This window comes from Numenius arquata, chromosome 1, assembly GCF_964106895.1.
Source record: "Numenius arquata chromosome 1, bNumArq3.hap1.1, whole genome shotgun sequence".
In the NCBI taxonomy this organism is placed as follows: Eukaryota; Metazoa; Chordata; class Aves; order Charadriiformes; family Scolopacidae; genus Numenius; species Numenius arquata.
The window spans coordinates 12,804,464-12,818,232 of NC_133576.1; the positions used below are offsets into that span (position 1 = coordinate 12,804,464).

General features: G+C 44.3%; 1 protein-coding gene across 1 annotated transcript in view; it reads left to right on the top strand.

The window, feature by feature from the left end:
- Positions 1–537: 537 nt before the first annotated feature.
- CD58 (CD58 molecule) overlaps positions 538–13,769 on the top strand; it is a 70,400-nt gene continuing 57,168 nt past the window's right edge. The window contains exons 1-2 of the mRNA XM_074161998.1: positions 538–592; positions 13,095–13,394. Coding sequence (XP_074018099.1) covers positions 538–592; positions 13,095–13,394 — 355 coding nt within the window. The remainder of the gene's footprint in view (positions 593–13,094; positions 13,395–13,769) is intronic.

Sequence of the window (13,769 nt, forward strand, 5' to 3'; positions counted from 1 at the left end):
CGGCATTTTGGCGAGCATCGCTGTCAAACATTAGGCTCCGGGGACTAAAAGGTTTAGACGATCGTTATTTTCTGAGGCAGCACATTACCTGCTGAAATGTGTCCTCCCCCTAACCCGTGGGGCTCCTGCTGCACATAAAACTGGTCTCATTTCATTTTTTCGATTAGCAGAGCTGAAACTTCCCCGCTCTAAGAACAACACGACGTTTTCTACGGCCGGCTCTTGCTGGAGAGGCGCCCCATGGGACCAGAAACCGCACCCCGCACCCCACCTCCTCTCTGGCAGCCGCAACCCACCGCGACACATCGACGGCGGCCGCGAAGGCTGAAATCCCCTCCCCTACCGCAAGCCCGGAGTTTCCAGAGAACCCCGATTACTCAGCACCCCGGAGGAGCCGGGACCCGCCGGGGCGGGAGGGCGGGGAGACGCCACTGAGGGGCCGGGCGGGGGTTGGGCCGCCTGATGGCGCGGCGGGCCGAGCGGCGGGGAGGTCCTCCTCACCTTTCAGTTTCCCTTGAGCTGCTCGGGAGGGCAGCGATGAGGCTGCCGGCTTGTCTGGGGCGGCTCCTGTTCGTCGCGTCCCTCCTCCTGGGTAAGTCGTGAGGGGGGCGGCGGGGACCCTTCCCCAGACCCTCCGCCTGTTTCTCCCGCCCCCGCCCGCCTCCCTTCGCCGGTGCCGGGGCGGAGGGAACGGCGCGCGGGAGCAGGGCGGGAAGCGGCCATTAACGGCGGCCGGGGCGCGGGGCACGCCTAAACCGACCCTCCTCAGGCGGCCGGGCGGCCTTGTGACGCCCCGGGCTACGGAATGGCGGCTCCGTCGTCGCCGTTCGGGCTTGGGATAAGCTGCTCCCCCGGCCACTGCCGCCGTCCCCGGCTGTCCGCGGGGAGCCGGTCGTGGCGCCTCCCCCCCCCTCCCACCCCCCGAGCTCCGTGGCGGTGACTCCCTGCGGCGGGCTGAAGGGAACGGGCTGGCGAGGGAAGTGATAGAGTCACCATCCCTGGAGGTATTTAGAAGGCGGGTAGACACGGTGGTGCCTTTGGCAGTGCTAGGTTAATGGTTGGACTCGATGATCTTAAAGGTCTCTTCCAACCCAGACGATTCTGTGAGCCTGGCCGTTTGCTTTCTGTCCTTCTCAATGGCACAACCAAATAGCTGCCTTCCCCCACGTCGAACATCAGGATTTCCTAGTATTACCGGTCAGTATGTTTAGGACACACGCACCCCCCCACGCCCACCCTTCCCGTTTGTGGTACGGGTAATAATACTTGTGCCCCGTTTGTCTCAAACTTCTGTAAACATGAAGGTTGCAGTGGGAAATGGGTGGGATTTTTACTGGGCGGTTAATTTCCTGTCCCAGTGAAGGTTCTCTGCCTTACCGGGGAAGTGCTCCTCCACACGCAGGGAGCCTCCTACCCCCAAAGCATGTTTTCCCCTGATTCCTGAGGTGTTGAGGAGTTTAGGAAACTAGCTTTTATTGTAAAGAAAAATTCTTGTCATCCCTGCATGTGAAAATGCTGTTATTTTGTATTCTGTGTTACTTCTTTCTCAGGGAAAAATCATCAAAGTTCTCAATGGTTTTGTGGGGGTTTTTTTGTTTGTCTTTTTTTTTTTTTTTTTTAATTGATGGGGCTTTTTTGTAGAAATAGTTATTTCTGGTGAAATAGTAAACAAAGTCCTTAATCCAAATTCCATCTGTGTGCCTGAGGAGCAGAGCCCTCACGCCCATAGCCCTTGCATAGGGCTACGAACATGAGAAGTACAAACCAAACTCGCTCATTTTTGAAATTGAAGACAGATACACAAACTTTCTCAGCGTCATCAGAAGTAGCTGCTATTGCTGGATGAGCCAAGCGGCATGGCTTGCTCTGTGTAGATCTTCTTATCATCCCTCTCGTCTAAGGGATTTCTCAGTGGCTTTTCCGTTGCTTTGGGAGTTTCCTGGATGTGCCTAAAATAGGACCTATTGCATCCCTTTTTTTAAAAAAAGAACGGTCTCCTTTTGCTTTTCCTGAAGGCTTTAAGCAGCTGGTTCTTCTACTGAGTGTTCAGAATAACTGACTGAGATTTCCTCCTGTACTATTTGAGAAGTCTTCAGCTTGTTTTGTTTAGTTAAGATTGTGAGATCCTGTTCTGCAGGTGTGTGCAGAGGACCAGTGGAGAAGATAGGACTCTGCATACCTGTGTGAGTCAGTCTGCCTGTGTTCGGCCTTAGACGCAACCTCACCTGCGGTGCTTTTGCAGATGGTTCTAAATGACTATTAGTAATACATGATTAATTGAGTGCCCTCTTGTGACTTTTTGTGTGTGTGAAGGTGCTTTGTTACCTTACATTACGTAAGTTGGCATGCTGCTGCCACTGTGAGCATCTCAGTCCAGGTGCTGTAGATTTATCCAGAAAAATGAGATTTCTTGTTCCAAGCAACGTACAATTGAAAGGGAGAGATGATGGTAATTGGACAACTGGAGGGGGCAGTTGTGGCTGCAAGTATCCTCATTTATACATACATATCCCCATAATATCCTCATTTAAAATTAACTACCTCTGTTGTCTTTTCCTCTCTATAAAACTTCGATTCTGCAGCGGTCGATTAGGATAGGAGATCAGGAAAACAAATACAAACTCTTTACTGTTGTTCACGAAACTAAATCAGCAAGATTTCACGCTCTCTTTTTGTTTGCATGCCTGCATTATTGCTATTATGTGTGTTGTTGCCTGTGTGTAAATGTTTTATGTTAATTTTGTCAAGGTAAAATAAACTGTCATCTCCCTATGAGAAAATCAAGACTCTGAAAGTCAGACTGATTTGCCCAAGTGCATAAAGTAACTTAGTAGCAGTTTGACTCGGCATGTAAGTTTCTAGCCTTGTGAACACTTGTTGTAAACATTGGGATGCTGTTGGTAGATCCTCATCCTCTGTCAGCCTTCCCCTCCTGAATCCTTCCCAGCCTCCCCACTTCTTCATCCAAATTCAAAGCACTGCACCTATCACAGTCTCATGTCACTGAACATCTGGAGATGGGGGGGAAGGGGAAGAGAAGCACATAGCATAATCCATCCTTGAGCCATGCTTATTCATCCTCCTGTGGGAACCTGTGACACACAGAAGCTGAGGTGTAGCTTTGGCTTCTTCAGAATCCCTACTTGACACGTAAGGATTACTTGACGCTCTGCCAGGTCAGTTCTCTGTCTAACGAAACCTCAGACTTGCAAATACAATTCTTAAAGTGTAAAGGTCACATTGAGACTAGGAAGGACTTTGATTTTGAACCTACTGAGATCACGCTCTGTCGTTGGAAAGTCAGGCCAAAACTGTGCTCAGTTTTGGGACCCTGGAGATTGTATGTGTGTGGAAAAAAAGTTGGTGTAGTATCTGTGGCCCAGTTTGTTGAAGGAACCCACAGAGGGATCTTTGCACCTTCCCTGTATGGAGTGAATAAATTGTTGCTTGCCACACCAGCAGGAGGATCGCAGTGCCAGCCACACCGGTGGGGACATTCTGCTGCACTGCAGATGGCAGCCAAACTTCTAGTGACTTCAGCAGAGTCAAGACTTCAACCCAAGGCAGAGGGTTGGTAAGGGATATGGGAGGTAAGCCAGATGAGTGAACTAGAGCATCTAGAAGCATTCTTGTCTGTAGTGAAGACTCATCTGAAAGCCAGGGAACTCTTACAGTGTTCTGAGCATCAACTCATTTTTAAGCAGTATTACTGCCTTCTAGTTCTTGCATATTTTGCTGAGTTCCTTAATGCTTCATTTCCCAATTCAACTTCTTTTTATAAAAATTGAGATTTTTATAAACTGAGGGAAGAAAACCTGGTTCACTTAAGAGCTGAAGTTACCATATACAATATGGAACATGGGCTGTCAGCATATGGGCTGACAGAAAGGCATTTGTTAGCAACTCTCCTGTTTTCTTACTGACTTCTCAAAAGTGACCAGCACAGAAACCAAACTCACCTTAATGTGGCTTTTTGTTTCTTTACCATTAGACAGTTTGACAAGTTTGGGCTGGCTTTTTGGTTTTAACATTTCCTTACTTTCTTTCTCTACACACAGAAATACATGATCCTTTCTAAGTTTTCTGTTGATTAAAAAAATACCAGGATTGCTCAGTGTTTTTTCCTATGTCTTTCCGCTCCATGAGGGATGTCATGGGAATGACATCACAAGGTATTCATATGAACAGGGGAAGAGCCAGACTCCTAACAAATTCAGGTTGCTTGTAGAATGTGGTTACTTCAGTAGGTTGTTAACAGAAACATTAAACACAGTTTTAAATGGTGTGAGTGGAAAAATGTCATTAGCTGTATGAAGCTGACACCTGATTGTGTTGTCCTGTTACCTTTTGAATCTTCCTGAATAAACGAAGTTCTGAATTTCTCACAAAGGGGGGAAAAAAATATCCGCCACCCCCCTTCTTAAGGGCTCTTGATAAATCCTTGCCTCCAGAGCTTTGGCTGTTACATTATACTGAAAACAAAAAGAAAAAAAAAAAATTTGCCATTGATATTTAACACTACAGGATGAAGACAGAGTGGAAAATGTTACTGATAGTTTCTTGGCTTGATGTGATTAATGGTCTTAGTCCTTAGAAAGCCAGGATCGTTCTCTGGCTTCCATGCACAGACTACTTTGGTTTTGAGAGTTGACTGTGGTTAAAGGTGTTTGCCAAAAAAAAAAAAGATTTGATCGTGTATATTGATTTGTCTTTTTTTTTTTTTTAATTGTCCTCCTCTGAGTTTACAGTTTCATGAGACTGTATTGGCCATGTTCAGGGTGGTATGGCTGTAGGCTGTCTGGGTGATACAGGGTTTGGAAGAGACACGAGTTGTAGTTTGGAATACATTTAAGCTGGTGCTGCCACAGGACAAGAACAGTTCCTCTCTCTCATCCATTTGTGTCATTCTTTACAAACAACAGCAGAGATGATCTTGCTGAAAAAGAACTTGGTTGAAGGAAAAACGTTATTGAGACATATTATTTTCTCAGTCCTATTGATGATACAGCAACATAAAAGCTGGGCTGGTACAGCATAGAAGTGCTATTTGGATGTTGTGAGTAAGTAGCCAGAGGATTTAAACTGCTTTTTTTTTTCTGACACACCAGGGTAGGCTTAAATTCAAGTAGGCTCTGTCTCTGAACAAAGCCCAGAGATGAAAAATAATTAGTGTTCTACGGTACACAGTGATCCTCTTTAATAGTTCACTATTAAATGGGAATTCCTCATTCTCCCCCTTCCTCTCTCACTTCACACTGCCATGTGTTGGTCTGGGCATTCACTGGATTTAGCCCATTGCATTAATGGCAATGTAATGTGTCAAAAAAACCCTATAAAGTTAATGAACTCTTTGTTGTGAACAAACAGTTGTTTGGAAACCATGGTCCTGCACTAACCCCTCCTCTGAATGATGGATTCCTTGAAGTACTGTTCTGTTAGTGGACTTAGACTTCCACAGAATAGATGAAGATTCTTGCTCTAGAACAGCACTTAAGAAAAAGTCTTGTAAGGCAGGGCCAAGTCTTTCTTTGCCTCCTAGAGAATGTCTTGTACTTTCATGGTCTTTCTTAGTAAGATGGGTTAAACCAATGATCAAAATAACTGTGACTGAATAATTATTAATAAAGTCATAATGCTATTCAGAGGTAATTTCTGGGAACTGAGGCTCAGGATGTAGAAGGACTATATAAAGCTAAAATTCTTGGGTTGTAAGGCTGCAGTAATGTCTGAGCGATAGGAATGATGGAGGTGAGTTCACGTTTGTGCTAGATGGATAGTGAGAAGCAGCATGACAAACTGCATGTGGTTTGCTTAGCAGAAGTGAAAACTCTTTACTTAACCCATGGTGGCGAGTAGGTGAAGTTTGCTAATAATGTTGTGTGTATCTAGGCCGTTACATCAGAAATTTCCCCTTGCTATTAACAGAGCACAACATAACCAAGTATGAGAGAGGTGCAAGTGCTGGTTGACCGATGTGTTAGCCGACTGTACCATGGTACTTAAAAGGCAGAGATGCCACATTAGCTAAAGTACCAGTAATTTTGTGAAGCTTTTTCTCTCTCTGCTACCTTTAGTGTGGCCCTGGTGACACTGTACCTTTTTCCTGGTGTATGAACAGGCAGATTTGCTAGAGATGGAATATTTTTGTTGATGTTTGTTTACTATGAAATGAATAGACTTACCTAGAACTAAACTAAGGCAATGCTTTGGCAAAAAGAAAACACCCAAATCTAGAAGGTGCAACAAAAATAAGAGCTCATACATTTACATTTTGAAAGAGGAGTATCCTTTCCAACTTAGAAATATAGCCCAGTGGATACTTCTAATATGAAGATTATTTAGAGGCATTTCTTCAAAGTTGCTTATATATCAAAAGTTTTCACACTTAGGAAAATTTGCTGGAGCTGCACAATCAGTATCCATGTTGAGATGTGCACCACACTGGGCTCGGATCTTCAGTTTCAGATCATTGAAGAAACAAGCCTGAGCTGCAAAATTTTGGATTGGAGAGGTTCTGTCCTTAATTCAAAGGCAAAGACACCAGAATTTCAGGTGCATTGTTGTGAACCAGATCCTCCTGGCTCACAGGAGAGTCAGAGGTTGGTAAAGATCTGGAAACAAGTTGTGAAGCCCAACCCAGTTGCTTGCTCACTCACTCACACCCCCTCATCAGGATGGGGTAGAGAATCAGGAGAGCAGGGGGAAAACAAAGGGAGAGGGTGAACCAGCAGATGTAAAAGCAGTCACCTCTTCCCACCAGTGGACTTTTTGAGCAATGGCTACTTTGGAAAAACACTCCTCTCCCTAATTTTTATTGCTGACCATGACATATGATAGGGAATATCTCTCTGATCGGTTGTGGTCAACTGTCACGGCCGTGTCCCCTCCTAATGTCTTGCCCATCCCCAGCCTACTTCTCGGATTGGGCAGAGTGAGAATGAGAGAAGGCCTTGATGCTGCACAAGCAGTGTTCGGTAATAGCTAAAACATGGGTGTGTATTAACACTGTTTTGGTCACAAGTCTAAAACACAGCACCATATGGGCTGCTATGAAGAAAATTAACTCTTTTCCAAGCAGATCTAGTACACAAGTGCATGGTAGAGTGACCATGGGAAGTAGTAGGAAAAGTAGGACTGGGCAAGTAATCAGAGGATAAGGGGAGTGGAAGAGGCTTGGGCAGGAAGCAGGGTGGAGGGAGCTGGAGAGATCTGTGAGGTTCAGCAAATGAAAGAGAGGTATAAGTGGGAACAGGGCAGAGGAACTGAGAATTCTGGCTATTATAAAAAAAGAAAAGAAGTCTTTGAAACTAAACTTACAAAAGTTGTTGGGAGATTTGCACCTTCCTGTCAATTCTGGTGTCAATCATCTGGTGTCTGACTCCAGTGGCACCTTTGTTCCCTCAGAGCTGATGTTTGGGTCCTCTGTTTTCCGCATTCCTCAACTTCTTTCCCTGGAAGTATCCAGAATCGCCTAGTCCTTGTCATAGCCAAGCTTTTATGCGTCTTGCTCGTACCTAAGCTGCTCTGTTGGAATTTGCCTAGTCTTTCTGTGAGTCACATAACAAGGCTTTGATAACCCTACCATCAGCTTCCCTGAGCTGTGCAGTGGAGTGTCCTCGCTCTTCCTCCTCTTCAGACTGTGTCAGTGCCCACAAGGGAATTATAATACAGCTGGGCCCAAGAGGGTCTGGTCAGGACACTAGGGAGAAGTTCTTAGGCTCTTCTTCACTTGACTGTGCATTTCATCTCTTTAATGTTGGAAAATGTCTTGAACATGTGGTTTGACTACTGAGTTATTGGAGAATAGGGAAGCAGTGTCTCCATCTGACAGCCATTTGGAAGGGTTCACCTCTGTGCTAGGAAGATTCAGGGCTGTGAACCCAGAGTGGAGAAAGGTGAGCACCCTCAGTGAAAGGGTTGGATTTAAGGTGTTGCTCAATCCTCATAATTTCCTGGTAGCAATTTTAAGAAGTCTGCTCTGGAGCATGGGTGCGGTTGCTGTGCTCTGAGCCAGGCCCGTGGCTGCTGGCCAGGGGGACGGCCTTACTCATGGTCTTCCCTCGTTCACTTGTTTCCACACCATCCCATGCACAAGCACTGCTGTTCCCGCAGCAAGTCACACCTGGGAATTAACAATCCTTCTGTGGGTTTTTTTGTTTGTTTGGGTTTGGTTTTTTTGGAGTGGGGGTGTGCCTCAATTTAACTGTCAGCGGATTGTATTTTCCTCATGACTGTTTCATTGCGGGAACAGGCAGACAAAAACAAAGGAGAGGGAGGAATGGGTAGGTCATCCCCACACTTTTGGTCAGCAGCGTAGCTTTAAAATGACTGGGCAACCTTTGCACGGGGATGCTGCCTGTTGTTAGGCCTGTGTTGAGCGATATAACCGAAGGTAGGTATTTTGTGGTGGGGAGGGACCCAGGCTTGTTGGTGGGTAGCCACCCTTAGGTCCTGCCTTTGCTCCTGTGTAGAGCTCTCCAGATGCAGGCAGGCCCATATTGTCCAGGAGTAGCAACACATACCCTTGTGAACTTGCTGCAGTATGCAAGTGAAAAACTCTGCTTTTGATGTTACATGTCAGATCTGCAGTCATTTCTGCACAAATCTGATTTTCTCTTGGAACAACCTGGGACGCTGCTACAGCTTAGTGTCATCTACATTCCCTCTTTCCTGGTGGTAGCCTTTGCCCCTGCTTTTATACCACAGGTCTAAGAGCTTTCTTATTGAAGTTTGGGAAGCAGGTCATGTTTGTGGCCTGTGGGGGAATTAGGAGGACTATGGGTGAGTGTTCTGATAGTCCTTCTGGAGTGAACTTTTATTTCAGGGTTCTTGGCAACTGGTGGTTCTGAGGGTTATGAGGGAATGTAGATGTAGCTCTCTGCTGCTTACAGTTCCTGGGGGAATTCACAATTTAAAAAAAAAGCCCAAGAAAGGGGTAGTTGGGAAGTTAAAAAAATAGAACAAAAATCCACTATTTAAAAAGCCCAACTCCTGAGGCAGACAGTTCCTTGCTATATGCTAATCATTAAGGACTTTGCCACCCAGCTTCAGCAGGTGTGCATTTTGAATAGGTACTTGAGATCAAAAAAGGTGATAATCGTAGCATTAAAAATAAAAAGGGAATTCGATTACAGAAGTTCTCAAGAATAACTAAGCCTTATGCGAGCTCCGAGAAAAGTAGTGAAGAAAATCAAATCAGATAGGCAAATATAGTAATGAAGCATTTATTGCTGATAAATGGAATATTAAATTCCACTTACCCAATCTGAACAGAGCACGTGGATACCTTTAGCCTCCTTAAATGCTTAAAAAGTCAGAATTATTCAGGTGAATATTAAAATTTGAGTATAGCATGCTAGATTGCATGAGTGACCTGTTACACTGTGAGTGAAGGACTCCGCCTTGTCTTGCGTAGGCTGCAATCTGAGATCTGCATTCAGAGACATGATTCAATTAGCATGGAATTCCAGGTTGTGTGCATTAGCTGAGTCACTGTCAAACATGAGATGATCTGAAATGTCTTCATATACTGCAAAGCAGGCTAAGATTCGTGGTTTGCTGCTTGCTGCAGGCCAAATCCATGCACTCATGCTGTTGTCGCGGTTCAGCTGATGCGTGGTAGGCAGAATGCTTGACCGTGGCTCTGAGTCCTGGGTAGGATGAGCAGACTGTGTAGGCAAAGATATATGGCTGCTGGAGAAGTGGGAACAGAAGATGATGTAGACGAGATGAGGTGGTGGGTTTGCAGAAGAGGATTTGCGTGCACAACATCAGCTTTTCCTTGTCAGTAACACTTTCACGATGTGATTTGTTTGGAAGGGTAGAATGCAAAGACATGGCATAAGAAGTTATTTGGAGTGGACTGAAGGAGATACCGAGGCAGGTAGTCTGACACTTTGTGTGGAGGCTCCTGGAGGCCTTAGCACAGCACTATTTTGTTGTGTGAACTTTATCTTGGAATAATAGGGTACAATGAGGAGAGAGGGAGAAAGCAGAGGAACATCATTGTTATTTTTAGCCTTCCAAAAACAGCGTATGAGAGTGTTTAGCTGTTAATTTCTCTGCTGTGAGCAAAGAGAGAGAAGTAACTGCTGTGAAATGGGAAATATGTCTCTGTATAGAATGAAGTAGAGAAAAGGAGGAAGGGTTCCTTAGAAAATTAGAAAATATGTGATGACATACTTTCTTTAGAAGCTCAAAGATGAGCTCCATGTGGTGGAGACCTTATGCAACATTTCTGTATGTTGTACAGTTTCTTTGAAAAAAGGAAGCTGACAGCATTGCGTGGGAGGTTTCTTTACGTGTTCACTAGAGTAGTGAAGCAGGGAAGCGTCTGGTCCCTGGTTTTAGACACGAGACAATGGTTATCCTGAAAGGATAACCTTTCCCCTGTCTTGCTTCTGGGAGCCCTGAGTGTCCTTGGGCAGGAACTCATCAGTTCCTTGCTGCCAAATCTTTGTTTCCCCAGCCAGCAAGAAAAGAGTGCGCTGAAGAGGACAGTGCTCTCCCAAGCCAAATAGAAGCTGTGGAAGGGAAAATGTGTTTTTAGCTCTGCTTTCCTCCAGTCTCATTTCTGGAAGAGAGGAGAAACAGTCTTATCCTCATAACTCCAGCCTGGCTCTTATGACTGAAAGAGAGCAAAGACATGAAGAGTTCACACGCATCAACACCCAGGCATAGGAAGTTATTAGTGGTTGGCAGAGTAGTAGTGGCTGTCCTTGCTCGTGTTCTTACTCCCCAGCAAGTGGCTGCTTTCCTCCCAGAAGAGTGTTGCATTACCTTGCTCTTGTCAACAGCCACTGTGGTTTGGCTTATTCATGCTGACGTTAAACCACCACAGCTTGGTTGTGTCCGTGAGCCAAAGTTACCAAGAGGTAGAATTTCACAGTGGGTAGAGCAGGGAGTTTTTCTCTGTGCTGGGAATACTGTAGGTCCCTAGGCAGTGAGAGCTGACTTCTTGAAGAAAATGCACTCCTAAAAATTGTCTTTATGAAGTGTCTAACAAGACTGCAAGCTTCATCAAAGCAAAACAGCGTTTAATCTTGCCCAGCATCCTGCCTTGGACCACAAGGTCTCCAAACAAAAATGTTGGAGCTCCTGGGTTCTTCTCTATTCTGGACATTGTTAATTGAAGTGGGTGGAAAGAGATGCTGATACTGGAGCAGCAGGAGCAAGTGAGATGTGAACAGGATAGAAGACAAAGAAAGAGAGGTGGATTGTGTTGAAAAGATGTGGGAGTGATAGCTGAGCTGTCTTAAGCCTGTTTACTTTTCCAGTTCCTGTGCCTGGAAAACACCACAGTGTAAGTGCAGACAACAAGAAGTAGAAACTGTAGTGGCATGTGAAAAATACTTTTCATGGGTAAATTGCAAAGAAATTGGATAGTCCATGAGAAGTAAGGCATGGAGAAGACCTTCTGTGTGTGCGGTTCTGTACCGAAGCACAGAAGTTTGTTTCCTATTGCTTGCTTGCAGTCTCCTGTCTGAGAAAGTCTTTGTTTCTGTGGTGTGGCACCAGGCAGAAGAGCAGGACACTTAGTACGCTGGCAAGTATTGTTCTTTGCCGATGGGGATCCTAATCTTCCTAATGACTGGCCTGACTGACCTCCCAACTGCTTTCATATGGAAAGGAGATAGCACGTGAAGCAAGATGGGTTATAGCTTCTAGTCTGGACTCATATACAGTGAAGGGAAGTGACTTCTTGTTTTGATGTGATAAATCAATGTGGATAATACAGCTTTATGAACAGTAGTAAGTTTTCATATGATGATGACATGAGAAGCAAGGGAAGCACAGAATGATACAGGGATTGGTGGGTTCTTGATGCCATTTAGAAATTTAAAAAAAAAAATCAAAACCAGAATAAGTAGCCGTCACTTGTGAGCAGTTAGCTTGAAGAGTAGACTTCTGAAATATTTCTCTTTCGCCATTCACAATTACGTTTTAAAGGGAAGTTTTCCATGGTGCATATTGGGAATCTTGCCTTAATGTGAGACCTCATTTATATCTTAATCTTGCCTCCTTCAATTTAGTAGTAAAAAGTTACCAGCTACCGTGGAGCGGAATCAAGTCCTTAATGCAAGTGTAACTTGAACTCAGTTTTGACATGTTTTTATTTATGTCTGCATACATGTCTGCCATGACAGTAGTCTTGTGATTTTTTTAGAGCCTTTCAGAGTTATTCAGAAGTAGGATGCGATTGCTGAAGACTGAAGCAGGGACACAGAGATGCTAATGGTTTATAGTATCCCTTCCCCACAGCAGAGTTTTATCTCATCTGTTAGATCAGTAGATATTTTTTTTTCGCACATGTAGCTGTTTTTAATAAAAATTGGGGAAAATCTCTTATCCCTCTTCTTTCCTGTTGTTGTTTGTTGATTTATAGTCAATGTTTCGGCCTTTTTTAGCAGAACATGATTGATTCAAAACTAATAGCAGTTAAGGTTTCTGGATGGCTACCATTTCTTGCTTGCAGCTCTGCTAGATCTCAGAGGTTGGGGTGCTATTTCATATACATTGGCTGTGAAATAAACTTGCTTAAGTGACATTTCCAAGGGAAATCCCTAGTATTCCTATGTCTTCAGAGCAGGCACTTTGAATCGAGTAGCAATTTTGTGTAAAAAGGGTGCTTTTTAGTAAAAAACTATTAACTCTGTTAATATTCATAGCGGAAAAATTGCAGTTTATTTGCTCAGCAGGGTCTTCAGTCTGGGCATTCTGCAACAAAATTCTGAGAGAATCGTTGTCACCAGCAAAATCTCATTTCATGTTTTTACCAGACCACAGGCAGGAGGCCTAATTCAAGTGAACAGCGGGAAAGTACGGAGGATAGAGGAGCTTAGGGTAGGGAAGATGATCAGAACAATGATTCTGCCAGGACCAGAATGTGGAAACTGGATCCCTTTGCGGTTCCTGTGACATGATTGTGCAGACAGGCTGGGTTTGGGAAATTCTTAATTGACGCATGCCTGACTTTGCAATATTGTGATGTGCTTCTAACCTAAGTGTGAATGTATCTGTGTGTACAGAATCAGTCAAGCAATAGTTATTAAAACGACTGCTAAAGTAACTTTTTTCTTTTTCTTCCCCTGCAGCACATGTCCACTGTGAGAACGTTTATGGCATTGTGGGAGAAAATTTTACTTTTCCAGCAAAAATAGACCAAAAAACAGTGGAAATTTGTTGGACAAAAAACAAAAATAAAGTGGCTGAATGGGAAGGGCAAAACAAAACGACATATTTTGTTCCTCTCCGTAAGAGAGGCTTGCTTAACAAGGAGAATGGGTCCTTGACTATATTTAACTTGGAGGACAATGATGCTGGCATGTATGTGTTAGAATACTTGGATTCTGTGAATAAAAAATATAACTTAACCTTCATACTTGCTGTATTAGGTAAGTACGTGCATAATGATTTTGTACCACTTTGCTTTAAGAAGGCTAGAAAGAATATTGTTTATTTGTCGGGGAAGCAAACAGAACGGGGAGGGTGTTCTTTGGCTTTATTAAGGTGCTTAGGCACTTCAAATAATTTTTCAAAGGTGACATCTAATTTGTGTGCCCATCATTATTCAGCTTGGAATGACTTCTAGAATGTGTGTAGATGGCACACTGTGTACGTTCAGGTAGATAACTAAGCTCTTTGAGCAAGTTGACCAAGTTATCCTAGGCATTATGTATCTATTACAGATGCTCCTGCAGGCATATTAGAAGTGCTTGAATATCTGTGGCATCATCCTGTGCAGATCTGTGCAGCTTCACTAGTAGTGT